General features: G+C 49.2%; 8 protein-coding genes across 8 annotated transcripts; 4 read left to right on the top strand and 4 right to left on the bottom strand.

Annotated features, from left to right (window-relative positions):
• Positions 1 to 811: 811 nt before the first annotated feature.
• Positions 812 to 1,955, top strand: fbp1 (fructose 1,6-bisphosphate 1-phosphatase; the record flags this gene model as incomplete). The annotated part of the gene is made up of 2 exons (XM_067617882.1): positions 812 to 939; positions 1,016 to 1,955. The coding sequence occupies 2 exons, from the start codon at positions 812 to 814 to the stop codon at positions 1,953 to 1,955; spliced, it is 1,068 nt and encodes a 355-aa protein (XP_067478267.1).
• Positions 1,956 to 3,306: 1,351 nt separating this feature from the next.
• ASPBRDRAFT_207663 (uncharacterized protein) lies at positions 3,307 to 4,017 on the top strand (the record flags this gene model as incomplete). The annotated part of the gene is made up of 3 exons (XM_067621807.1): positions 3,307 to 3,743; positions 3,814 to 3,872; positions 3,965 to 4,017. Exons 1-3 carry the CDS (start codon positions 3,439 to 3,441, stop codon positions 4,015 to 4,017), a joined length of 417 nt encoding a protein of 138 aa, XP_067478266.1. The 5' UTR covers positions 3,307 to 3,438.
• A 1,424-nt stretch (positions 4,018 to 5,441) lies between these two features.
• ASPBRDRAFT_43912 (H(+)-transporting V0 sector ATPase subunit a) lies at positions 5,442 to 8,704 on the bottom strand. Its single transcript, XM_067625087.1, has 4 exons — positions 8,419 to 8,704; positions 8,265 to 8,343; positions 6,725 to 8,190; positions 5,442 to 6,674 (listed from the first exon to the last, which is right to left on the bottom strand). The coding sequence occupies exons 1-4, from the start codon at positions 8,542 to 8,544 to the stop codon at positions 5,793 to 5,795; spliced, it is 2,553 nt and encodes an 850-aa protein (XP_067478265.1). The 5' UTR covers positions 8,545 to 8,704; the 3' UTR covers positions 5,442 to 5,792.
• A 459-nt stretch (positions 8,705 to 9,163) lies between these two features.
• ASPBRDRAFT_30769 (proteasome activator BLM10) lies at positions 9,164 to 15,181 on the bottom strand (the record flags this gene model as incomplete). The annotated part of the gene is made up of 3 exons (XM_067622813.1): positions 9,164 to 9,226; positions 9,296 to 14,693; positions 14,751 to 15,181. The coding sequence occupies 3 exons, from the start codon at positions 15,179 to 15,181 to the stop codon at positions 9,164 to 9,166; spliced, it is 5,892 nt and encodes a 1,963-aa protein (XP_067478264.1).
• Positions 15,182 to 16,004: 823 nt separating this feature from the next.
• Positions 16,005 to 17,539, bottom strand: ASPBRDRAFT_55666 (DUF409 domain protein; the record flags this gene model as incomplete). The annotated part of the gene is made up of 3 exons (XM_067627423.1): positions 16,005 to 16,443; positions 16,499 to 17,117; positions 17,188 to 17,539. The coding sequence occupies 3 exons, from the start codon at positions 17,537 to 17,539 to the stop codon at positions 16,005 to 16,007; spliced, it is 1,410 nt and encodes a 469-aa protein (XP_067478263.1).
• Positions 17,540 to 20,575: 3,036 nt separating this feature from the next.
• On the top strand, positions 20,576 to 20,900 carry ASPBRDRAFT_600234 (uncharacterized protein). Its single transcript, XM_067628158.1, has one exon. The coding sequence runs from the start codon at positions 20,621 to 20,623 to the stop codon at positions 20,786 to 20,788; it is 168 nt and encodes a 55-aa protein (XP_067478262.1). The 5' UTR covers positions 20,576 to 20,620; the 3' UTR covers positions 20,789 to 20,900.
• Positions 20,901 to 21,583: 683 nt separating this feature from the next.
• ASPBRDRAFT_55665 (uncharacterized protein) lies at positions 21,584 to 23,347 on the top strand (the record flags this gene model as incomplete). The annotated part of the gene is made up of 1 exon (XM_067627422.1): positions 21,584 to 23,347. One exon carries the CDS (start codon positions 21,584 to 21,586, stop codon positions 23,345 to 23,347), a length of 1,764 nt encoding a protein of 587 aa, XP_067478261.1.
• Positions 23,348 to 24,121: 774 nt separating this feature from the next.
• ASPBRDRAFT_600124 (aldo/keto reductase) lies at positions 24,122 to 25,920 on the bottom strand. Its single transcript, XM_067628153.1, has 5 exons — positions 25,591 to 25,920; positions 25,460 to 25,510; positions 25,237 to 25,387; positions 24,823 to 25,179; positions 24,122 to 24,757 (listed from the first exon to the last, which is right to left on the bottom strand). Exons 2-5 carry the CDS (start codon positions 25,489 to 25,491, stop codon positions 24,251 to 24,253), a joined length of 1,047 nt encoding a protein of 348 aa, XP_067478260.1. The 5' UTR covers positions 25,492 to 25,510; positions 25,591 to 25,920; the 3' UTR covers positions 24,122 to 24,250.
• Between the last annotated feature and the right edge of the window lie 210 nt (positions 25,921 to 26,130).

Here is a 26,130-nt window from a genome sequence, read left to right as displayed (position 1 = left end):
CAATAGTCCGGGTCGAACCAGCGTGGGAGGGGGTGTTGTTTGTCGCTGGGATTATTGCTTGCTCATCTGAATGGAACAATGAAAGAGTGAGGGGGTGCTTCTAGATACCTGGTATATGATGAAGCACAGGAGCTTAACAACACAACTGTCGTTATCACCTAAGTAACTAGCAGCTATTTTATCTAGTATCCTGACTACTCCGTACTGGCAGAAAGATACTCCAGAGGCCAGCGCGGGGAAATTCGGGGCTAAACCGGGCGAAGGCAAGAGAAAGAGCCGGGAACCCGCCCAAACCGGGTTAGAGTGGGGGAATGACGAAAACCATCTTTGCCCGCCAGTTTATTGCGTCAAGGCCCCAAAGGAAAAAAGGGTTCTGGATGCCCTCTCCACTTTATTTCTCTCTCTTTTGTAAAAGTCCGGTTTGTGCTGGCTTCTGACGTTAGGTTCCTAACCCGGTAAAAGATTGGTCCTGGCTGGCCGGGACGCTTTCACTTAAAGGATGCCCCTGTTCTCCTGGGATGGAGGATAGATCACTTTCTTCCTGCAGCTTGTAACTACTCATTGCCAACTGTCCCTCCTCCACTTGTCCAAAGTACTTATTCACTACATATCAACTGCTTCTCCCAGCTCATTCCCCCTCCGTACCCTGGTTATCTCCGCATCTTCCTGCTTTCCCCGTTGACCCGAGGTTGAAAAGCCAAAGTTCATAAAAGGACAGCCAGCGCCAGACTCGATTTGTCTCCGCTTTCCCATTGTTACTACTATCTCACAAACCTTCTCTTCACTCTGAATCAGACCACACCTGCACAACATGTCTGGAAACGGCAATGGCGGTGCTCCTCCTGTAGGACAAGAGAACATCAACACTGATATTGTCACCCTCACCCGCTTCCTCACGGAGGAGCAGGCCAAGGTTCCAGAGGCCACCGGTGACTTCACGTGAGTCTTCCTTCTTTCCTTCCCCTCTCACTTCTGGCTGTGTCTCTGACTAACCGGGTTGCCCCCATCTTTCTAGACTACTCTGCCACGCTCTTCAATTCGCATTCAAGTCTATTGCCTACTACATTCGTCGCGCTTCCTTGATTAACCTGACTGGTTTGGCTGGTTCCTCCAACACGACTGGCGACGATCAGAAGAAGCTTGACGTCATCGGTAACGATGTGTTCATCTCCGCCATGAAGGGCTCCGGCAAGTGCCGTATCCTTGTTTCCGAGGAGGAGGAGGAGGCCATTGTCTTCGACGAGCACCCCTACGCCCGCTATGCCGTTGTCTGCGACCCTATTGACGGTTCCTCCAACCTTGACGCTGGCGTTTCGGTTGGTACCATCTTCGGAATCTTCAAGCTTCCCGATGAGATCCTCGGTCCCAACAAGAAGGTCACTGCTCAGGACATTCTCCGCCCCGGTACCGAGATGGTTGCCTCCGGCTTTACCATGTACGGTGCCTCTGCACAGCTGGTGATCACCATGCGCAACGGCGGTGTCAATGGCTTCACCATGGAGAACTCTCTGGGTGAGTTCATCCTGACACACCCCAACATGCAGCTTCCCGCCAAGCGGGCTATCTACTCGGTCAACGAGGGTAACAGCATGTACTGGGATGACTGGGTGAACAAGTACCTCCACTCGCTGAAATACCCCGGTGAGGGCCAGAAGCCCTACAGCGCCCGTTATATTGGTAGCATGGTGGCCGATGCCTACCGGACTCTCCTCTACGGCGGTATATTTGCCTACCCGGCTGATTCCAAGAGCCGCAAGGGCAAGCTGCGTATCCTCTACGAGTGTGCCCCCATGGCTATGCTCTTCGAGAACGCCGGTGGTCTGGCAGTAAACTCCCAGATGGAGCGTCTTCTGGAGGTGGTTCCGGAGCACATTCACGACCGCAGCGGTGTGTTCCTGGGCTCGAAGGACGAGATCCAGAAGATCATCGACACGTACAAGCAGCACCATAAATGAGTTCATGACACAAAGGAACAGCACTAGGGTGGAGTTTTATGGTTTCATGTTACGGAATGTGAGTCAGTGCGTACAGCAGGTACCCGGTGACACCTTTGCACTGGCATGTCATTTATGATCCACAAACACTTACATATCTCACAAAATGCAAATAAAAATTCTATAATTATACATTTTGATTCGTAGACGATTAGACCTTATATTTCCTGCCACTTAGGCTTCATTGTAGAGCCGCCAATCTCTTAGTATTCTCATCTCACTCGTTTGCACTCTTCCGAATCTACCCCGCCCCCGCATTGGCTCAATCTATTTTTTTTTCTCACTTACAGATGAATACGGCAACTAGCATTTAAGATAAAAGTTGCCAGTTAATTGGACACAATATAGGCAGCTCTATACCTTTAATCTCGTACACGTAACATACTAGAATGTTATAGATCCACTTAGTATCTAATATTCTGAGCTCTGCTCGATCTCGCAGTGATATACTGTATATACCCAACACTTACTCTATCACTGAACCCCATACATACTAGTAGTAGTGATTAAAATCGACAGATAAGTTAAGTTCATACTCATCAGGTACGATAGCATTACTAGGTCTGATCGTAGCGGAATCATCGCAACAACCAGTCCTAAGAGAGGAATCTACTATGGCACACATCACGTGTTCCTATACACACTTATTTGTCCTGCGATGAAGTAATTCAACCAGAGAAGATCGAAAAGAGTCGAATCAAAGTCACCAATCTTGTTCTGTCTAATATCCGTCTTAATCAACAGCACGCACGGTACGAGTCCAGAGAATCACTCGAAATCATATATTACTGTTCTCTCTCTCTTTACTTAACTTGTTATCGACATACCTCCTAGTAGCTAATATCTCCTCCCTTTGGCCAGTCCCTTTCTTGATACCTCCCACCATTCACAATCCACCACAGTGACAAGCGAAGCTTCGCCAAGCCCAGCCTTACTCGTAGCTGATGTGCCAAAATCTGCAAATGGTAAAAAGTGCAGCTGTCGATTCCCACGGTTTGGATAACAAGCCGGCATCGGAACGAATCTTCGCGGCCAATCGGATACTTCCGGGGTTTCCACCAATATGAGCGAAGCTAACTTACTCAGGGAATTCGATGCTACAAGCCTGCAAAAGTATGGACTACTAGTCAGGAACTATACTAGTATGTGCCCACCAGAAAATCTCGATTCTCCCTTTTAAGGGTTTTGTTCCTGCCAACGCAGGGTCTACTACCCAGGGACTAGTCCAGAGGAGAGGGAAAGAAATAAATAAGAAAAAGGTGAAAATGAGAAAGGGTTATAATTGGTTATAAAGAGAGGGTGGTCCGGGTCTCACAAGTTAACAGACAATTTTCAAACAGAAAGCCCTACACGCTGACCATTTCATCATCCTCAACTCCCATTATTTGGTTTCTTTCTCTCCGATAGGGGCTACTGAGACAAAATTTCCACCATACCATAAACCATGTCCTTCGTTCCTTGTTCCTGGGATGCCTACATGGACAATTATGGGTCCTGCTTCAAGCCATGCTATACAGGATATCTCAGTCAAATCCTCGATAACGGTACGTGTGGTACCAATTACACGACCATTGCAGCTAGTACCTCCAAATCGACTCTGAAGTGTATCTGTGAGAACGCACACGGCGTATCTGATACGTGGAGTAAAGCCGCATGGGAATGTAGTTATACCCGGTGCGATAACTTGACTGGAAGTTTCAACTACACCGCCTGGAGTGACAGTGCCTGGAGCTATGATGACTTGTGCGCGTATGCCAGAGGTGAGTACTAGTTCTTTTCCCAACGTTTAAATAAAAAGGCTGACCCTTTCGGTTTCTAGGAACCGAAAAGTGCACATCGGCAGCATCAGCATTGAGATTGTCTACAGCTGGGGCTCTGGTAGGATTTTTGGCTTTAAGTCATGTATTATTTGTGTAATAGCAGCAGCAGCAGCAGTAGTAGTAGTATTCTAATATAATTATCGTTCAAAGACCCACGATTCGGTAGGAGTACTCGGAACTTCTCCGGTGAGATTCTGTACTGACTATGTATGCATAAATGTCGATATAAGGCTGTAGAGCTCGGCTATTCCTAGATGAAGAGCAGCTAACGTCGGCCGATAGTTAGCCAAATTGCTCCTGGTAGTTTCTCAATCTCCGAAGTTTGGTTCAGTGATCCTAGCGGGGATCCGCTTCGAAAAGTGTTATGGTAGTAGATACGTAGATATATTGTGGTTCCAGATAAATAGCATGTAAGGTCAACTTAGCTAGATTACTATGTGACAGACAGTTGATCTATACAGTTCCAATGGCAGGCAGGAACCATAAGCTAGTATAGCTTATGGCTCCCAATGAGATGTGAATCATTGCAGGACAACTGAGTACATGTTTTGCACAAATATCTGTTCTGTCCACTCTGCCTGATTCAGTATATATCCGATATCGGCCGACATGGTTTTCGCATCGCGTGCCTGTTGGTGATATTAGCTATCTTCTTTCCATTAGCGGCAAGTAACTAAGCATCCATCGGACCTGGGATATGGCACTAAACAAAAGAGGGTCTTCACATTCGGTCTTTCGTTCCGAATCTGCTCTAGAGCTCCCGAAATAATCTAATTAGTTAACCATTGGTTACTTACTAGCGACTCATCTGGACCTGTTTCCGCCGCTGCCCTTCTCTTGTGCCACAAGAAAATTGAGCCCCTATCTGGTAGTACTTCGTACACTTCAACATTCACTGCGTAGAGAGTCTCTGTTCATGTAGGTTCAATTTGTCCCCAAACCATATGATTGTTTTAAAGTTTTATTTTATTTTTATTTTTATTTTTATTTTTACTATCTTTACCTTACTAGAATTCAAAGACATTTCAATGTAATTTCAAGGGTCAGGACCATGAAAGAAAGGCAAAGGCTCTGCGATTCCAGCGATCGGTAATGAGTGTCGATGTTATAAATAGTAGTGCTGTGTACTGGAACACTAAGACTACTACTACTATAACAGTACTGGTCAAAAATATATACTAGTTATATCCCGGCCGGGGTGCTAATAACAGTTCAAGCGAACTCAACCATTACTACCTACTAATTTGTAGACAATGACTCAGTACCAAAGTAGCAGTAACTACTAGTAGCCTTTCCAATTTATATACTAGACATCACATCATTCTCAAAACCCCAAGGTAAAGTAAATAGTAATCAAATCAATCACTGTAGATACTCTGATAAAGTTGTGGAGAATATGCTAGCAATGCCCCTAATTGGTGGAATAATAAATTTCCTCCATCGATTCCTAGACTACAGTGAACTCGGCAAAGATTCCATAGTTGAACACTTGTGTTCAGTCAGGCAATAGAAATAATTCTACTAATCGTTCAAGTATCTTATTACACGATGAGGTGCTGAACGATTGTTTGAATGCCTGATGGCGGTTTGGGCATGACTCCTCTTTTAGCAATGCCCGCTTAGTTCCCTTCATATGTGGCTGTGACACGGACATGCTAATTTCTCGTGTAGTTGCAGGGTGACCATAATAGTTCTTTGCTTTCAACTCAATGGTAGTAGCATTGAAGATAAAAATCCACGGCATACACAAGTTACTATATGTCCTACGGTCAGGAATGTATGTGTACAAGTCGACATATATATTTCCGATCATCTAGTAGCACAGCCAAAAGAAAGACACGGATGAAAGGGACAAGACGCCATGAATATCTAGATTCGATCAAATTCCCTCAGGGAATGGAATAATGTGACATCTTCATCCAAAAGTGTAAAAAGGAAAGGAAATTGCAACGCATGCAGTTGGATAAAGAAGGAAAAACTAGTCAACAGGATCCTCTTCGAGGAGGGTCTGGAAGCTGAACGGGGTAAAAGGTATACCTTCACCCATGAAATGTTTGCTCATGGCTTCGACCCAGTGTAGACGGAGGGAGTGGAGCATGGCACTGGTACCCTCCATGACGCAGAGAATGGCAATGGTCAATGTGAACCAGAGGTAGAAGGTGACAACGATCATGATGACCCGCATGGTGGGAGAATCTTGCTCGAAAGCGCCGCCAATGGTCATGTCCCACAGCACGATAGAGAGCTGCTGGTGGGCCAGAGACAGAGCCCACAGACGCAGGTAGGAGGCGGTGTGGGAGATACAGTTCAGACAGAATTCAATGGTGTGGATGACCTGGTGGATCATGATCTCTCCAAAGTCAAACTCTTCGTGCTCTTCGTCCCCGAGATCCTGAGCGATCATGGCAACACCTTCACCATCGCTAGCCATGCTGTCGCGACCACCATCGGCATCGTCTTCTAACGCACTAACTCGGGATGGCTCACCAAGGCCACGGTATCCAAGAGCGCGGGCACGGTTGTGCTCCCAACGAAGGTAGAAGGGCTTGAAGAAGAGCATGATCGGCACTTGAATGACAGCAAGAAGCAGAAGAAGAACCTGGACGCTTGCCTGACCGGGGTAGAGTTGTTCCTCAACCGTTCCGGGAGAGAGGAACATGAAGATAAGCATGTTGAGAAGTCCGGGAGGGGACTGGCCTCGGGCTTCCCAATCCACGGACCACTTGTAGAGGATGGTAAGAACAAGGTATCCGAAGATGGACTGGAAGAAGATCATGCCGGGAATGAAGTTACCAATAACATCAACCTTGGATTTGAAATGCCGAGCGTTGACATATTGCAAGCAAAGAGCGTAGGTCATCTGTGAGCAAGGTTAATAACTGGTAAAAGGTGCTGGGTGAAGTCGCTTACGTGTGCCCAACCAAGACAGATACTCATCTTCATCTTCAGACTGTTTGTGAAAAGAAGAGAGTTTTCGGCTTCGTGCCAGTTCCAGTCCAGACCGAAAGGGAAGCGATAACCAGGCTTCAAAGATGCCTCGACGGTCTGCCCTTGCTTAATGTCGTCGGGCCACTGCCACTGACTGGGGAAGACCGTGAATGACTTGGAGAAAACATCGTTGTAGAGAAGACCGGTGTACATAGAGAAGAGACCCATCATGAGCATGATGTAACGACCGTAGAATGCCATGTATGTTAGCTCGTCCAACTTGGCCTTCGCCAGCTTGCGTTCCCAGAAGATCATGGCGGCGGCAGCCATGGTCATCAAGGCACCGTGCCCAAAATCACCGAACATGACAGCGAACAGGAAGGGGAACGTGACAATGGTGTACAATCCAGGGTTGGCTTCGGAGTACTTCGAGATACCGTAGGCGTCGACGATAGTTTGGAAAGCTTGAGTGAACTTGTTCGTCCGCATGTAAGTCGGGGGGGTCTTGTTGGTCTTGATTTGATTGACGATGGTAGGCACACTCAACCCAGCACGGTCGTTGACGTCCTGCAGTGTCGATTTAATCAAGCCCAGCGAATTGGTGGGACACCACGCTTCCGCGATAAGAGTCTTTCTCGCCTGATCGTAGGAGAATTTGTTCAGTGTATCATAGACAGCCTTCTCCTTCTTGACAATAATCATCCAGGCCGCGAGCGAGCGGGCAATCTGCGTGAGCTCCGCGTCAAGGGTGTTCTTGGTGTTACGCAGAACATTGCCAACATCACCGAGGCGGGTATTGACCTCATGAATCTGATCCCGTCTCAACTCACTGTTCTCGTCGACATTGTAGAGGGAGGCACCCAGCGACTCGGAGATCTTTCGGATCTTAGCGATGATGCTCTTTCCGTGAGCAAAGATCACGAAGACGTTCTTGTGGGACTCCTCGTTGGTGGTCGGGTCGATGATGGCCTCAGGGATCTCCGACTGGTTCATGTAAAGGTTACCACGCAAAGTGCGCCACAAGATGCGCTCGAAGGCCCCGATCCTGTCCCGCGGAATCACACCAGCCACGAAGCCGATATTCATCTCAAGGAAAGACTGCTGGCCCTGCGCGTCACCGTTGGGGCCGCGGCTCTGCTGTTCGACATCGCGGAGGAGGGGGGCTTCGTCGTTATCGAAAGATTGGCGGATTTCCTCCGTATGGCTGTGAGCACGATCGAAGAAACCACCAGCTTCCCGCAGCACCCAGCGCCACTCAGTCAGCTCCACCTCACGTTTCTTCAGAGTCTCGTAGCTATCGTTCAGCGAAGCGATCCGTTGTTCGAGGCTTTCACTACGCTCGGCGAGTTCGTCGATTTCGGAGGCCAAGGGAGCAGCCAGGGTGTCGGAGAATTCGGACGAAGATCTCATGGGGATGCTTGCCTTGTCCATCTGGGCGTGGAAGTAGCCTGGTGTGCGTGACGGGTTAGACCGAAGGACACAGCGCTTGCACGGAAACTCTATCATTGATCACAGAACATACGCAGCTGTCTTTCCACATTATCCAGCCGGCGGATCTCCTTCGTAAAAGTACGCTGGAACGCATTGGTGTCGGGGTTAAGCTAGAAACAGACGTAACAGACATCAGCCGAGCTCGTTTCATGCATGCCAACCAAGATATCAAAAAACCGACTCACATCTCTAAATTGAACCTGACCAAGCTCTCCCAGAGCACTGACAACCTCTCTTCCGATTTCGTTCGCGATATAGAGCTGGGTCAAGCTCATTTCCGACGAGCGGAACAAGGTGTCCCTTGGAGCCATGGTGAAAGCAAGACTGCCTTAAGCAGTTCTTCTACACCACGGGGACAATAGTGCGCAGGAGCGCTAGAACAAGAGCCTGGAGTACTAGCGGTGGAATAAAGATAGATTTCCAGAGCCAACCTGGGAAAGGATTAAGCGTAAGGAAGAACTTGAAGCTGTCCAGCGCCCCTGGAGTTCGATTGATGATGCGGTTCGATGGCCGCCGAGCCGCGTGGCTGCTTCCGGGCACGTGATGTTGCTCACGCCGGCTGACTAAACTAGGCCCCAGATCTGCAACCACGCACCACACACCACAGCAACATGTATTACTACTAAACCAATTGTGCAATAAAGCTACCGCTCAATTCGATGTGCTAGGAGTGTTGCGTGTAAATACTCGACAACGGAAAATGCCAATATTGAGGTATCGAACAAATAGATGTCTTTTGATTTAAATATGCTCAGTCCCTACGTATACTAGTTTCCCAATGCCGGCCAGCTCCCGTATCCACTCAATACCTGTAACCCAGACAAGCCTGAAATGATATGCATATCCCGAACGTGTCTTTCGAAGAATAATAAAAACGAATGCATATCAGACTCATCCACCATGCGTGATTATCGTCCCTTAATGTGCACATCATGCGAAATAGCTCTTCCAAAGAACTCCAGAAAGATCTTCAAGCTGATCCGGCGTGAAGGCCTATTGGAATAAGTTAGTGGATTTGATACCCCTGGGCTTAATTGCTACTGTATGGTAGCTGGAACTTACCTTTGCATCAATATGCCAAGTGTCTTGCCTTGTCTTCTTGAACTCACTAATGATAGACTTGACGCTAGAACCAACAATGCCTGGATCACTGGCAGCACGAACACTAAGTGTCGTGAGGGCCTCCGGCATCCAGCGCGGGGGCGGACTGTTGTATGGGAACGCCTGGATAAGCGCACCGAGACCCAGAACAGCACCGTGTCTGACTAAAATGAGCCGAGTGTGTTCAGGGGTCGGTGTACCAGCCCCCGACGAGACCGGAGTCGACAGGCCAGAGCGGAATCCCTTGGGTTTCTTCGGGAGGGGATTGTCAACCAATACCTTGGTGAACCGTTCTCTGAGTCGGTCGACCATCTCCTGCCGAAGGGAAACGGGCGAACAGCGGATCATGCCGGACAGTGTGGCCGATGCGCCCACTCTCACTTCATGCTGAGGGTCTTCCAACATGCTCGCGACACACTCGAACAGCTTGTCTCGATCACCGTTGGAGAGCAAGAATAGGCGACGGAAATATATGATCTGGATATTGATCATGACGCGCAGGCGTTGATGCCATGAGGGAGAGGTCTGTCCTATGTGGATGAGTGTTTTGATGAACCCGGAATTGTCTTCAGCAGGATACGGGATGTTGGGCAGATGACGGAAGACGTGGTATGCCAAGGACTGCAGCTCTGGGTCCTCCTTGACATCCATCATGTGCAAGAGTTGCCCCGTGAACAGATCCGGGAAGAAGGGGACCAGTTGCGTGCACTCGTGAGATGAGAGAGTTGAGTCAAGCCACAGAAGAACTGTCTTGCAGCCCGATGTATAGGAAGAGGGCGCTTGTTGGCCAGGAGTCCTCTCATGGCGCCATTTCTCAATGCGGTCAAATACTTCATGGACCATCTTCGTGAAATCCTCAGTCGGAAGGTAAGGGTATGTACCCACCGATGATGCTGACTCTTGGGCTGATAGTAGACGTTTGAGATCGGCATACGATTCGTGGTATCTGGTGCGGAATATCGTCGCGATTGTCTGGCCCATCGCTTCGCGAACGCCCTTGTATGGATGGTCAAGGTGGGCAAGGAAATCCTTAATGATTGGCTTCTCAAGTTGGAAGTGCCATCCAGCATCGATTATAGACTGGTGCAGCAAATTGATCTTGGAGCTTTCCTTGAAAGCAGCATTTGTACCCATGTCCAGCCGGAAACTGGCAAGCCAGTCGACCAATGGCCAAGCTCGTCGAGGATCCCGGCACTGAAGAATCATATGGAGGAAAGTTGTCCAGTAGCCAGAGTTCTCGGGAGTCAAACCATCAGTAAAAATCTTCTGGACGATGGGGAAAGCGTATTCCCAGACCATTGTACGTTTCTCGACGCTCGTATCTGCCACAGAGCTCACCAGGGCGCCAAGAATTTCAGCAGTAGCCCTATGCTGATGCTTGTCGCTACCATCTTCGAAAACAATCTGGATTTCCTCCTGAATGTCTTGGAAAGTGGCTGCTGTGAGACCATCTCGAAGCATCAATTCGAACGCGTAGAGGAGCATCATAGCGCAGGGCATGCGGAATTTATCCGCCGAAGGATCCCGTGGCTCCTGCTTCAAGTACATGAAGAACTTGGAGAACCAGCTTCGGTCGAACAATTTACCCATGTAGGCGCGAACCTTCCACTCCACTCCGTCATATTCGATATCCCGTTCCACGTTTGACTTGTAGGCAGGCATACTGTCTGCCCAAACCAGCCAACCAGGGAAGTCATGGTCAACGTAGTACTCCGCCTCGGGATTCCCGAAGCTCGAAAGGTATTCCTTGGTCCACCCTTCTTCATACCGTTTGGTGGCGACCTTGATCTTAGAAGGGAAATGTTGATGTCCTAAGATATAATTCTTGTAATCATGGCTGCAAATTGCCCGGACATCTATCATCGTGAACAATGCGATGAGCGCCTGAGAATACATACCCCTTAGGCCGGGGTGATCGTCAATTGAGCCGTGAGTCACCAGGTCTATGAGGTTCTCGCTTGCAACATAATCGAATCTGAGGCCCATTGTGATGACAATAGTAGCCGCACGGCTGGCCACCTTCCAGTGGGACACCCGGGCAAGGTTGACAAGCTCTTCTGACAGATCAGCCTTCTTCTGCTCGATAAGCACGCGCTTGTTATTGATGATCTCCCGTTTCTGCTTGATTTCATCTGCGACATTCTCTTGCGGTGCAATTGCCTCGACGATATCGCGATCCAAGATGGCCATTCTTTCCATGGAACGACCATAGTCCATGATCTGGTATACAGCGCTAGAACAGATCCTCTGCACTGACGGTTTGTCGACGGCACTTGCGTCTATAAAGGTTCGGACCAAGGTGGGCGCGAATTTCCAGTGACGACCAACTGTCTTGGCGACGCTGCCAAGCAAGAGAGAGAATAATGCTCCTTTAATACGTGCGTGGTCATTCTCCCTGATGCCTTTCTGAAGAGCCTTGAGAAGAGGAGGGATGACAAGCAGCCGGGAACCCCAGACAGCCTTGAGGGCCGATTCACCCGCACTTTGAGCATTGCGCCGCGTTTCTGTATAGAGGGAGACGCAAGACTCCGCAATGTCTAGTAGCAGAATCTCATCCAGCTTAGACCGCCGCCGAGGTGCAGCATTATGCCTCAAGCGCTGCAGATGGTACACATTGGCCCTGCGTACGAGCAGAGGACGAGGGTAGTCCTTACGAATACCGCTCATTTTATAAGGATGAATGTCGGCCGCAAGGAGACGTGTTACTCTGTCAAGGACATGGGCGGATCTCTCAATACCCACGTCCACAAACCAAGACCGGTAAGCCGAGTAAAGAGCTGCAAAGCAGGGTACATCATCCTCCTGCTTATCAGAGAGGAATCTGTGGACATCGTGAAGGACCCAGCCTGCCTTCTCTCGGATCTCATGGATCGTAGTGTACATCTGATCTGTCTCACGCAGTGGATAATTTGTTGGGTATGAGAAGGATTCCCGGACAGCCGCTTCATCGGAGCTGTCCAAGGCAGAGTCGGCATCTTCATCATCAACGGTGTGCGAATCTCCTTTGGCGTCCGCCATCTCCACATCATTGGAGGATGTGGTAGATCTGTTAACAGTTGTGGTTGATGCCGCCTTCGGGTCAAAAAGCACAGAGATACCCGAAAGGATAAGTCGTAGTAGGACCAGATTTCTGGTTACTTCGTCTGACCAGTCTTTACCACTTCCATCACGCTTGACGCTAGACGTCTCAGTGGTCAGCGCCGTCAGCTGCTTGAGAGCAGACTGAGCCTGATTCTGGAAAAGCTCAACGGCAAACTCGAGCTCTTCTCGCTTTGGAACATGCCACTTTACGCTCAGTTTACAAGGATCCTGTTGGTAGCTCCACAGATCAGGGTGTATACCCTTGGCAACCACATCAGGCTCATACAATGAGTAGTCCGATGTATAGGTTCCCGTCAGGTTGAGAAGAAGATGGTGAATAAAATTGGAGATATGGACCGTCGGTATTCCCCTACACTTTTGCTGCATGTACACAGCTATGTCGAAGAGCTCTTTCTTATGCGCGAGAACGGCATCTCCGACATGAACGACACACATGCTCAGCATGCTGACGTTCCATACCAGGCCACGGTCGCGAGGAAGGACATCGGTGCCTGTTGTCCTAGTTGATCCTGCGCCGTTATCATCGATCTCAGTACGGATAGCCTGCGTCAGCACGGGAATGAAGCGCTTCAAAGCCTTCGCAGGGCTAACTTTGCACACAGAGTTACAGATGAAGGCCATTGCATCCCGAGCTTGGTGAATGACATGGTTTGACACGAAGTCGACGACCTTCGATAAGGCAATATCGTAGTACTCCGGAGACAGGGACGAGAGTAGTGGCATGAAAGTGGCGGGTAGAGTATTCACGATATTTTCTTCAGGAGATCCATTCCGGACTCTGGTCACGTCCGGCAGGTTCTCGAGGAGGGTGAAAACACGGCCCAGAAATGATACAATGAAGTCTCCAAACCCGCACGTAGAGGACCGTAGGATCATCTCTTCTGTCTTATCGTCCAGCTCGGTGTCGTAATTCAGCTGCACCTCGACGCCTTGCTCTTCCATGCGTTCCATCTCGCCGGTAATCCATTGCATTGCGAGCATGTTACAATTTACATCATCCCCTTCCCTCGTCAAATCGGCCATGGGTATGTTATAGCATGCGGATTGGATAAAGGACAAGGCATGTAGAGACTTTTCGAGGTCATTGGCGTCAATTCCCGGTAGTGCAAGACCCAGTAAAGTGGTCATGTGGCAACGGTAGCCCTTTGTCCGCGAGATAATGCGCGAGAGGACCTGCAGAGCGCGGAGAGAAGAGGTGGTGCGATGGACCTCTACAAGACCTTGAAGTGACGGGTAAATTCGCTGCAGAGCTCCTGGAAGGATCAGGTGAGGTTCCAAGAAGGCCAGGCTCTGTAGGGTAGACAGAGAAAAGCTCATTGCGGTACCGCTCTTGGCATAGATACCCATGAAGATGACGTCGCGTAGACAGAGCACGAAACGGCGCTTCAAAGGCTCAGTCAGCCTCCGCTCTGCTGGTACATCCATCTCCCCACTCTGCTCACGGTTCCAGCGCATGACGAAAAAGTCGGCTAGATAGTACACCAACTGGGACAAGGTCTTGGTCCAACTACCAGAATTGGAAGGATGGAAGAAGGTCTCTACAGCTTGGATTAGACCCTCGAGTTGAGTAAGCACCGACTCCTCGGCTTCAAGGCAAGCGGGAGATAGTGACATTACGATCCATCGAGCAATGTGATGAGCAACAGGGTGCTTCCGAGTGTCTCGGTCCAGCATTATTCCCAGCCCAGAAGAAATGTCCACAAGAGCGCTGTAAGGCGATGTGGACTGCCCGACCGGGATCTCCAGTAATCGGAGGATAGCCGTGAAGATGAGAGACGACTGTTCCTTCGTGAATAAGCCATACTCTGAGAAGGGTATATGAGCAGCAGGCAATGAATCTCGAGCTAGACGAGACAAATAATCGAGGAAGGTGATGTCAAATGTCTTCGAACGGCTCACGAGTGACCAGAGATGGAAATGAGTAGGGAGATAATGATGCGGAAGAAGATCTTCTCTGGCTTCAGGCGGCGGAGAAGTGGGCAAAAGGAGATTGATCAACCCAACAACGACAAAGGCACCTTCCGAGAAGGATGTAGTGTAATGAGGGAGGAACTCTTCCAGCATGGCGGGCAGCTCACATGGGTCGATATAAAGCTGAACGAAGGCGCAGAGCTTTGTCAATGTCTTTACATTGCGCTTCAAGTTCGTCGAATGCACAAGGCCAGACTCCGTCGGTAGAACGAATGATTTTAACTCCCTGTATAGTGGTCTCCAATCTAGTGTTAAATCTTTGACTGGTCTGAGATAATGCTTGCGCCTGTAGCCAAAGTTAGTTCCAGAGTCTCTGAGCGACGAAAACAACGGGCGCACTTACTTGGTAAGGAGCATGAACATGCTTGCGAACCGCTCTGAAACATTAGGGTCGATTCCAGGAGCAAGTGACAGCTCATAGTACAGCTTGACAAGGTTGATCCGCTCGCTTCGAGTCGGATCAAACTTGAGTGACAGCCATCCTCTAAGCTCTCGCGTCCAGTGCACTGCACCGGGGCTAAAGTCACCAGCTTCCACCGCAATATATAGCTGTTTCAGAATCTCTTGTAGATTGCGCTGTCTTTCCGGTTCGTCTTCCAGCGTGTATGGTAGGTATTTGAAATATGGGTATGTGCGAGGCCGAACCCGTGCCTTGGGCTCGCCCTCTCCGTTTAAGGCGACAGGCTCACCTCCCGGAGAGGTAGCTCGGGATATCTCGTGAACATTTTGAAAGTTGTCGGATGTTAGGATGGCCTTAGGACCTGATTGATCCATAGTCGAGCGATCAGTCCGGCGACTACTGGGGTACAAAGGTTGGAAACGTGGGAGGAGGTTCGGGGGGACTCTGAGGACCGCGGTGTGTTAGCTAGCTTTAATCTGGTCGACTGAAACGGTATTTATGGCAATGAAAGGAATCGCACCTTAAACATGAAGATTGGAAGCAAATTCTAAGCTGCAGATATCGATGCCCAAGGAGTAATCTGCTATCAGTCTTCGCATGAGCGATTTACTCAAGACTCGGCTAGCAAGGCGACCAGAAATGTTAGAGGCGCCAGACTGCACGAGATGCAAGGCCCAAGAGTAAGGTGCCAGGTGTCACTTGTTAGAACTGCGAATTTGTCCAGGAAAGCTTTTCTCGCACAGAATTACGCTCGGGGTTGAGATAAACTCGAGCTCAGACGTAGCAATCCGACGGTGGAGGTGTCCGTCAAGTGAATCTGGCTCAGTTTTGTAGGATCGGTGATGACATAATTCCACGTAACGGCCGCAGCCTAATTGGGCCCCGTCTCCAGAACAACCACCGAGTAGGCAAGTCCTTACCTACGGTATATACCGAGATTAACTTTTTGGAGATAAAATCATTCACTGGAAAAGTGAAGTTTACATCCTACTAAATTGCCGGCAAAAACAGTCCTGAAGAAAGGGATAGAGAGCGAAAGACTCAATGGTCGAGGCCATACTCAATAGTTCGCCGCCCGTGATTACTGGCAAGACCCTTTGACCGGGGAAAGGGGGGGTAGATGCACAGGTAATGGGACTTTCTTATAATATGAGTTATATTATTCTGCATATACCCTCTTATAGACCTGCGATTGGATCACGCGGGCGGGAGGAAAGACCCGAACAGAATGGCCTGGATCAGTGCATAGGCTACCATGCCCCGCACAGCCACAGTAAATGCGCGACTGTCTTGTAGTGAAGGTCGGAATTGCCCCCAATTGCCCGACACCAAATAGACGAGATACCAGTACCACAGTGGATATCCTGAAGATATCCGATTAATTATCTGAACATGATAGGAGGTCAGGGCCAGCACCGCAAGCAATCCTTGTGGTACAGCCAGTCGGAGTAGAAGGGAGGCTGTCGTGGCTGACGACGACGCTTGGTCCACTCCGCTTAAGGCTCTCGGGAAGATAAAAGGCACTGCCACATCCAGAGCCCATAACGATGACCGGCAAAGTATGGCCAGCATCGGAATCGCCAGCAAGAAGAGTGGAATATTAGACACGGTCCAATACCGAAGGAACCCTACATTCCTGTTATCTAAGTTAGTAGTGCGTTCTGCGGTGCTAGTCAACCATCCCAACGTACCAGTAATGCCCTTGAACCCAGTGATAGATACTGGGGACAAGCCATTGACACCACGGGCGTGAAGCATCATCGTCCACACAGTATGTGGAATAGGCCACGGTTTGAGGAACGACAAGCCCCAGGGCAATGACACAACCACTGATGATGATGACGGAGAGATGGACACAGGCGTCAATTGATAATTTTTGGCACCAAACCCGCCGAAGCTGCAGAAGAGCATCATAAGCGTATAAGATACCGCTTAAGATCCCATTGCTGCGAACCGCAGTAGCCGCTGAGAACAAAATCGCAGCTACAAGCAGTTTCGCGTCGCCCGATAGACGCTTCCCCGCCTTGTTATCAAGGAACGAGGACGAGTAGACATAGAATCCTGTGATGTTGAGCAAAGAAAACAAAGACTCCCCATAGGGCGCGGAAAGAAATGCTCCTGCAGGGCAAATGACGTGTAGCACTGCCGAAAGAAAGCAGATTAGTCTTTGGGTGGCCGTGTCACGGCCGAATACGTTGACGGAGAGTCTATACAAGGCCAAGACTGAGAGATAATGGGCAATATGAGACAAAGCCGTCGCCACGACAGCAGTCCTGGCTGCTCCACTAGGGCCGATTAATCGTTGCAATGCTACATTTCCACAATTAGTGCTCGAATAACACGGTGATACACTTTCGGTGAGGAAGACAGGTAGATCTACCAGTGGCAATATAAGCAAGGACTCTAGTGTACCCGTAGCCGAACGCCCACTCTTGCTCAAAGACATAGCCATATTCGGCAATGTGCAAGAAGTAAATGGAATCCCACCGCACGAACTTGAGTGGAATGGGAAGGTGCGCATAAGTGATGTCTTCTGACGTGACATCCGGGCGACTGTGGCTATGGTAAAGATGGCTTGTGGATGTGTCGTAGCCAAGGCCAGGGCAACTGATGATGACCAGATATACTAGAGCCTTCCAGAGACAGAAAGCTACCGTTAACGCCTTGATGGGCTGGCGGGGATTTAGAAGACTTGGGCGACTCGTCGCTGAAGAGCTCAAGGAGGAGCTCATGGTCACCAGATAGTACCTGCGTGTGTAATTTTCAATAAGTTTGTGCAGCTACCAGATTTGCAAACATCGTAAGATGATTGTCAGAACCGATAATTGGTCGCTCAGGAGGTTCTCATTTGCCCATTACCATAGAAAGAGGGATTTTTGATCAGCCCGACATAATCATGACAAAGAAACCGAGGTAAAGCTAAAAGGGATCTGGAGAAGGCAAAACGCGTCGAAGCTCACCAGACGGGATGACGGACTGATTTGATCGGTCGGAATCCTCGGCACGCATAAGTCCCTCTTATTCAGCATCCACCGCTGCACAATCTACGTAATATTGGTGGACTGTGACGGGACCAAATGAAACCATGACGGTTTTAGTCTCCATCCCTAAGTGGCGAGTGAGTGGAAACCCGGTTGATTGGTACGACTGTTCTGAAGAAGAGTTTTTAGATTCGATAGCAATAGCTTCTATTCGATGTATTCAATCTAACTACTTTTACATAGTAGTACAAGATAACTAGTTAGTTGTTTAGCCTGAGTAACAGTCATCCTACACTCTAGAGATAAGTACAAGTTTGAAAGAAAGGAATGATGATGATGTCATACCACTTTACCTCTCTATACTGGCCAAGTCGTTGCCGTTCATGTAGTATTCGGAACAGTCAGTTGACAGGGTACTAGCCATCGACTGTTCTGGATTGGGTGAACAGGTCATCCAACCTTGGATCATCCCGCCAAATCCGCGGGCAGGTCAGCCCTACGGCGCGTTCGGAACTGATGGAGCCCGACTGCTTCAGTTCCCAAAACCCTTATTTTGAGTAATTATAATTCTGCAGGTTCACATGACGGGGAACGCCCGAAGACTTCGGCATAGACATGTCTATCCCCGTCTGCGATGGAGAGGATATTCTAGCGCCGTGAGTCCGAACGGTGACAAGACAAATCTAGACGCCGAGGAACGCTAGTAGGAAAATGCTCAAGACGATTAGTTAATTACTTCGAGTCGAGTCAAATTCGCTTACTCATTATCGAAGTTAGGAGGTAACTAACTAAATGAGAAAGGATGAACTGGCTATGCGAGCCTCAGAGTGTTATGGTATATCTCGCACTTAAGACAAACGACTATATACTAGTCTACCAGTACTAGTTAGTAACTGAGATACCTCCATCCGAAGTAACTAGTGCAGGGTAACTATCTGCTCTGCAATAAGCGCTTAGAACAGGGCACCCTACGAGTACTTACTTGACGGAGTATGTAGTGGTGGGCATGGTTAGTTATACTCGCTGGGCTCAACTGAACCCATCCAACATTGCCCTGGGCTACAGGTATCTGAGAGTTCCACTCTTTTTCTGTGAGCCAGCTCCAGCCTCAGCTTAATTGTAGTCGATAAATCACGCGGTGTCCCTGCAAGCTAGTAAGAAAGAACAGCTGTGCGTCTCTTTGTTATCGTCCACTTCATCATTAGCACCATGCCGCGAGAAACCTTTGTTCTTTCAAAATATAGTTTCAGTAGATTTGCGTACGATTAAGCTGAGAAACCAGCTGATCAACTAAACTTTCTCCATATAGTTACCGCTCTCAGCCTCGCCCTCAGCAGCGAGCGACCTTTTTTTTTCCCATGCAAGATAGGAGGGTCCACGATGGAATGGTTACAAGACTAGAGGGAAAAGTTTGCCATCTGGTCCCCGCCAGAACCAGACCCTCGTTTGCTCGATGGTAATGCCAAGCCCGACCCAGTAAGTCATTCGGTCGGTCTCCCTCAGGGAGACAACGAGCGATTTTCAGGATGGCATTTGACACTGCCAAGTAGTCTCAGGATCAGTAAATACGAAAGTAAGCTTAGCTGGACAAGGCTTAGACGGTTATCAGACACTAAACAGGTCAAAAGACAGTACGTATACCTATTGCTGCAGTGTTGAGCAAGGGGGCAGAAAGACTCATGGCACCAACGATCTGATCTACCATTTCCAACCAGATGAGGGAGGGGAAAGGGAAGATGAGTGTGATTAGTGAATTACTGTACTTTAGTCCCAATTCAGCCTTACGCTGGCTGGTCTCCGTCACGGCGTCACCACTGGCACTGAGTCAGCGGCGAGTCCGCCTCAAATTTGCAGACCCAGAGATCCAAACTCTTTTTTTGCTTATTGCCTCTAAAATCCGACATCCGGTCCCATGGCACGGTGCGGACCTTACCGGCAAGTCGGAGCTTCCGATTCCGTTGCAGCAGGTTATTCGAGAGCCCGAAGTCCGCGGGGACACCCCGATGGAGAACTAACTAATCATCATAGTATCGCGACAGAGAAAAACTAAGTTAATGGGGCTCGAATAAACAAGGGTAACTTTCTATCTGTGTACCTGGTAGGAAAAGTTTGAGGTAAGTAAAGTAAGCGACTGAGGAGGCATGTTGTAACTAATCATGGAGGCGAAGCAAGTAACTATGAGGGTGGATAATGCTTATTACTGTATGCATAACTAGCAGCAGCATGGTCTTTTTCTCTTTATTACCTAATCGCGATTGCATAATCCAGCTCCGATGCTCCGAAACGCTGTTGTCGGTCAACGGGTCGGTCAAGCTACTAATCTCCATGTCTTGATTTCAAACTACAGGTCTTGCTCCATGGAAGGAAGTATTAGGATGATCTTCGTCGTAATAATAATAGGAACAACTAATAAATCAATTAATTGATTGATTGATGGATTCTGCAGGGCAGAGTACATAGTTACTTTGTATGTAACTACTTACTATGCTGTAGTAATCATCTCCGATGATTTGATACGAGCCAAGCAATACGAGATGATACGATGCAGCCAACAAACCGCCGAGGGGGTTGCCATCCAATGAAGAAGTTTTAGTGTCGGCGTCTGGTTAGTTCCGAGGAAAGAGGATCGTCGGCTAGCTGCTTGGGGCCATGGATGCGAGCTGCCGGCCATGGATGGTCAGGACCCAGTTCATGCAACGAGACCAGACGACCCAGCCTGTTCCTACTTCCTCCTTCCGAGAAGTAGTAGAACATTTATTTTTCAGTATACCTAGACTGGTAGACACACTAAAGGGGAAGGGAAGAACAGCCCCCCAGCGGGATCCTGATCAAATGCTAAGCCTAGATACGTACGTAGCTGCTAAACCCGTCATGGTCACTTCTGGTTCCATGTGGGGTTCCTTATTTGCTGTAATTTTTGCTTTTTCTTTACCCTTTTTTTCAATTTTTCTATTCCATTATTTTCTTTTTCCACCTGTGACCCTTTCCCCATCTATTTAGTTCAAGAAGCATGATGGATCATGGATGATTCTTATTTATGACTATTTGCCCACCAATTTCATGGTGGGATCTTTGACCGCCATCTTTTTTCGCCCCTCTATCGATGATCCATCGATCCCCATCTGACATGCGATTCGTATTCTCTTCTTTCTTCACACATCTGAAAGTCTGAATATTAAGGCGCTTCTGGACCCCCTAAACCCACACTGCCCGGTCTCCCTTACTTACTCACATACACTACTTCCGCCCACTCTTTGCTCTTTTCCACTCCAAATGTTCACGTCGTACAACATCTGAACTCTGAATCTTCCCCAATTTATCGATCCATCGGGGTTGCCTCCTGCGCTGACCTCAATCCCCTCCCTTCGACAATCTACATCTGCAGCTTCAGCCTTATTCTGGTGGTGGGGGTTGATAGTTGCCGTGCAGGTCACGCTCATTCTATCTACTCTTTACTTACTACACTCCCATCCTCCCCCCTTCCTTCTCTCGTTCATATTCTCTCTTACTACTACCACCATTTCTTCCTGACTCGGGCCTTTTCCTTGTCTTTTGTTCTTCTGCCTTTCATTGCTTTGAATCAATCAGCATATATCTGGCCTAACGAGGTAACAAACCAGTGAAGTACGGGCAACTTGTTAACTAGTAGCTGGATCGGCTTAGGCTGACGTATTACTGTCAGCCACAGCCACCCCCGTCACTTGTCATCATTGTTAACCCCGGTCACTGCCACTGATCTCCGCCGTCAATGTTGATCGGGGAGAATTAACAGACGTTGTCGCATCCCCAGAGAGAATGCTCTTCAACCTTGGCCTGACAGCGGATGCGGCAGCAGCTCACGAAAGCGAATACCCCGGGCTACCATCGGAAACCCAGATCTCTAGCCCGACGCGTCATTCGTCCCCAGCAATTTCATTCGCTTCCCTCCCATCGTGGGGACTAGGCAGCATCTATAACCGGCGCAAACCCACGGAACCGGAATTGACGCAGCGTACAATGTCGCGAAAAGTTACCACAGATACGTTATCCTCGAGTGATGACGAGCGTTCGACAACCACCCAAGTCTTAGCTCCATCAAGGATCGCCCGTTCGCAATCAGTTCGGAAACAATCGTCGCGCCCTAAAACGTCATACCAACTAGCGCATCCCGCGGCCCACGCCCGCCATAGGCGATTAAAGCTCCGGCCCAAGCTTCTCCTGCAGCTTCAACGTGTGTCGCAAACCCCACGACCTCTCCCAGTATTGGATGTGCTCCCCTCCACCGTGTTCCTGCCTCCTCTAGCTCGAAAGTTCCCGACGATCTTCCGCGGTAAAAAAGGACTAGGCCCCAATGACCTCATTGTCGTGACTAGTGACCTTTATGAGCCGGCGCCGGGCGATAATGGGGATAGGTCCCTAAGCTCCGATGACGAAAGCGGAGAACAACGTGAGGTGGTCGCAACTATATGCCAACTGTTCAGGGACGACGCTCTGTCGAAGGGGAAGGCGGAAATCTGCTTGAACCATGGACCGGTCTGGGAAGCCACGCCCCTTGCCAATGGCTCCTACGAGTTTGTGGCCAACACAGACGATGGTATCCAGGTTCTGCGGTGGGTTCTGAGAAGTGGGAGGAACCGTCGTGTGTCTGCGCCCCCGGGCTTCGCGCACGAGGACAGCAAGAGGTTCACGTTCAGCGTGATCAATCCCAACACTCGTCGGCACCCCGTGGTTGGTACAATGACACGGAATTACCTTGAGGTCTATGATGAGTACTCGATTCCGACAACAACCGGCATTGCTGGCTCACCAACTTCTGCCATGTCCGTGCTCAGCGACTTTTCTGAGATGGATGATCCGTTGGATCGGAAGGTCCTGAAAACTGACAGTGACCTCCGCATGCTGATTATCGTCACCAGCATATGGGTAGCTTTTAGAGAAGGCTGGTCTCATAACTTCACATACGACGACTCAGCCTTGACGATCACCTCTAAGACCATGTGTCCGTCGAGACACAGCTCGCCAACTGCGATTAGAAGTGACACTGAAAGATCCATTGAGAGGGAGGATGGTCACGATGATGTTCCCCCGCTAAATGGTCGAAGACACCGCCTCTCAACATCCACCTATGTCCCTTCACAATCTACGATGTCCGACCGATCGTCAACTTTTGGAAGCTTGTCGAGGCGATCCAACTCCACTGGTGCGGCCTTTATTGAGCGGACTAACCGACGTGCTTCGGGTAGCAACGGCCGTCTCAACCGACACAGTACACTCTCCAGTCCTCGCGAACAAAGACGGAACGAGGCCGTCGATGCCACACCTGCCCGACAAGATTCTAAGAGCCGCAGATTATGGTCGCATAGAAAATCCGACGTCCAAGATTCCAAGGCAACAGCTTCTCCCGATCAATCGATAGACCGACCCAAGGGCTTCGAAAACAACCAGTCACGCCAAGCCGATTCGTTTCGCGACAAAGGCATTGACTATTCTACAGAATCGGCCTCGAGTAAGGGAAAGCGTCGTCATCGGATTAGCAGCCTCTTCGAATACATCATCCGCAAAACCGGACATCATCATTGAGCCAAGCCTGGAGCTTCCAAAATTACATACCCATTTCACAAACATCCCCATTCATTGTTTTTCCGCTCTGCACAGTTGTCTTTCCTTCATATCTCCCTCTTGCAGAGGTGAGGATCTCTATTCCAGACACTACAATAGTGACACGAGAGCCTGGAGCTGCGGTTGTATTGTATGCAAGTGGATGGCAGGGTCTTTGTTGTAAGGCTGAAGCTACCGCTACATCTTATCGCACTGGGTGTCTGGCCTCTCTTTCCCACTTTTCAACCTTGCATGACACTTACTATCTCCCTATCATCATCTCAGCTCTTTTGCACTTACTAGCGATATGAATACCACGACATATACCTGATAGCGCTCCTTGTCTAACCTTCACATCATCCCTACTGACTTCTCTTTTTCCCGTCTTCTTACCACCACCTTCTTGTCCGTGTATATGTACAAATCAAGGTCCGCAGCATCGACTGCTTTGGGAGGATATACCGGGTCTTTTGTAGAGTAGGTACAGAAAGCTCTGGAAAATACATATAAAATGGCACACAGCACGTTTTTGTTGATATCTTAGTATCTGCCCGTAATAGAAAAAGAAGGGATTTTCCAGCTAGGAATGTAGTGGGTTTACAGGCTTTTCGAATGTGGGGTTTGCTGTAGGCGATCGGCTTTCAAAACCGGGGGACAAGCCTTGTCCATGAAGATCCATCCAGTCGATCGCTGCAACGGTACAATTTATTTTGAAGCTGGGTTCTATGAAAGTAAGAACGTTAATAAACTACGAATTCGTTCGTCCTTTCGGTCTATAATTGGATGTATACATGGTAGTCCATATTTGTGGCTAAAGTAAATTGATTGATCTTCATGTTATTTTCATATCTGTTTGGTATAGATCATCATATCATGGTTTATCTTTTACCGCTCCAGGGAAGAGAGAGCCTTAGGAATGTAAGGCTCCTCCAAGTATTTGATTTCTTCATCGGTCAGCTTGACCTTGGTAGCAGCAACGGCTTCGTCAATCCGTTCCTTGCTGTTGAGTCCAAGAATAGGGTTCTCATTGGGATGGCTCAGCGACCAAGCGATGGCCACCTGGGCCATGCTGACACCCTTCTTCTTCGCGATCTCTTCGACACGGTCGACGATGGCCTTGTCGGACTCTGTCTCGCGGCTGCGGATGAGGAGCTTGAGTGCTCCGTCTGTGGACTCACGCACAGTAGAGCGAGAGCCCCAGGGGCGGGCCAGCACACCACGAGCCATAGGTGACCAGGGGATCAGGCCCACGCCGGTGTCATTGCAGTACGGGATCATCTCGCGCTCTTCTTCTCTAGCGATCAGGTTGTGGTAGTTTTGCATGGAGATGAACTGGTGCCAGCCATTGCGAGCGGCGATGTTCTGAAGAGTCTGGAATTCCCATGCGGCCATCTTGATGGGAGTCAGCATACGTCGCTGGAGGAAGAGGAAGAGGAAGAGGAAGAGGCAAAACATACCGTGCTGGCTCCGATGTATCGGACCTTGCCGCTCTCAATCACGTCGTTGAGAGCCCGCATGATTTCCTCACGAGGTGTATCGCGATCCAGCCGGTGAATCTGCAGCACGTCGATGTATGTTCCCAGTCTCTCGACACTGGCATCAACGGCGTCGAAGATGTGCTTGCGGGACAGGCCAACCCGGTTGACAAAGTCACCGTCGTTACGACCGGAAGCAGAGATCGGAGGGAAGTTACCTTGGTCGTCCACACCGAAGAAGCACTTGGTCAGGATGACAACCCGGTTACGGGGAATAGAGAACTTCTTCAGGGCCTTGCCAAGGATTTCCTCGGAACGGCCGTGGGAGTAGACATCAGCCTGGAAGCTAGTTAGCAATGTGTCGAGGCAAAAGGGGGAGCAGTAACTTGATTGTACCGTGTCCCATGTGTTGATTCCACGCTTGTAGGCATGCTCAATCAAAGGGAGAGCTTCCTCCTCGTCCAGTACCCAATCCTGCCACTGTCTGGCACCATAGGACATGGCACCCAGAATGACTTTGGAGATCTTCAGTCCGGAATTTCCCAGACTACATGCCCGTCTCGTTAGCTAGGTTGAAATCTACGAGGCGAGTATGGCATGGCAACTGCGACTGACATACCGGACGTATTCCATCTCGTTGTTGGCGGCCATGGTGGATCAGATTGATTAACTGTCAACGCTATGATTAGCTATGATGTAACCTCGACAAGCACGCGGAAAGCTGCGGAAGTTATGAGATGGGAAAATTACCTAGAAGGTAAAGTTGTGAGCAGTTGATTCTGGAGGAGAGTATTGTTGAAGGGTTTATGAGGATCTCAAGTACCTTGGAAGGGAGTGCAAGCAGCTTATCAATACTGAGACCCAAAATAAGGGATGGGGCTAGCTAGTCAGGTTCAATTGAGTTGCCGAAGCATAACGAACCATGAGCCAGCTGGTTGACTCCATTATTAAGCTCCCCACCGAAGTGCCGAAAGTGGGAAGCGATGAGGTGCTTGAGCCGATGAGTTACCGACAAACTCTCTCGGGTTGAGCTGCGTCTGAACCATCGGTCCAGAGTTCGGGAAGCTTATGAAAGGTTGGTTCATCATGAAGCTCATTCATTCCTATGGGACTAAGTGTGCATTATGAAAGAAATAGAAAGCCTTCAGTATGAAGATAACACAGCAGACCGAAACATGAGGGGGGTTGAATGACTACAGAAAAGGGAGAGGGGCAGCCAAGGTGGAGATCCCGTGATCTGCAGCTTTGCTTGTTTGCTTCACTTCTCTCTCTCTTTCTCTCTCTCTCCCT

Source organism: Aspergillus brasiliensis (assembly GCF_001889945.1).
Source record: "Aspergillus brasiliensis CBS 101740 unplaced genomic scaffold ASPBRscaffold_7, whole genome shotgun sequence".
Classification (NCBI taxonomy): Eukaryota; Fungi; Ascomycota; class Eurotiomycetes; order Eurotiales; family Aspergillaceae; genus Aspergillus; species Aspergillus brasiliensis.
Note: the sequence above shows the minus strand (reverse complement) of the source record. Positions and strands in the feature narration are given on the sequence as shown.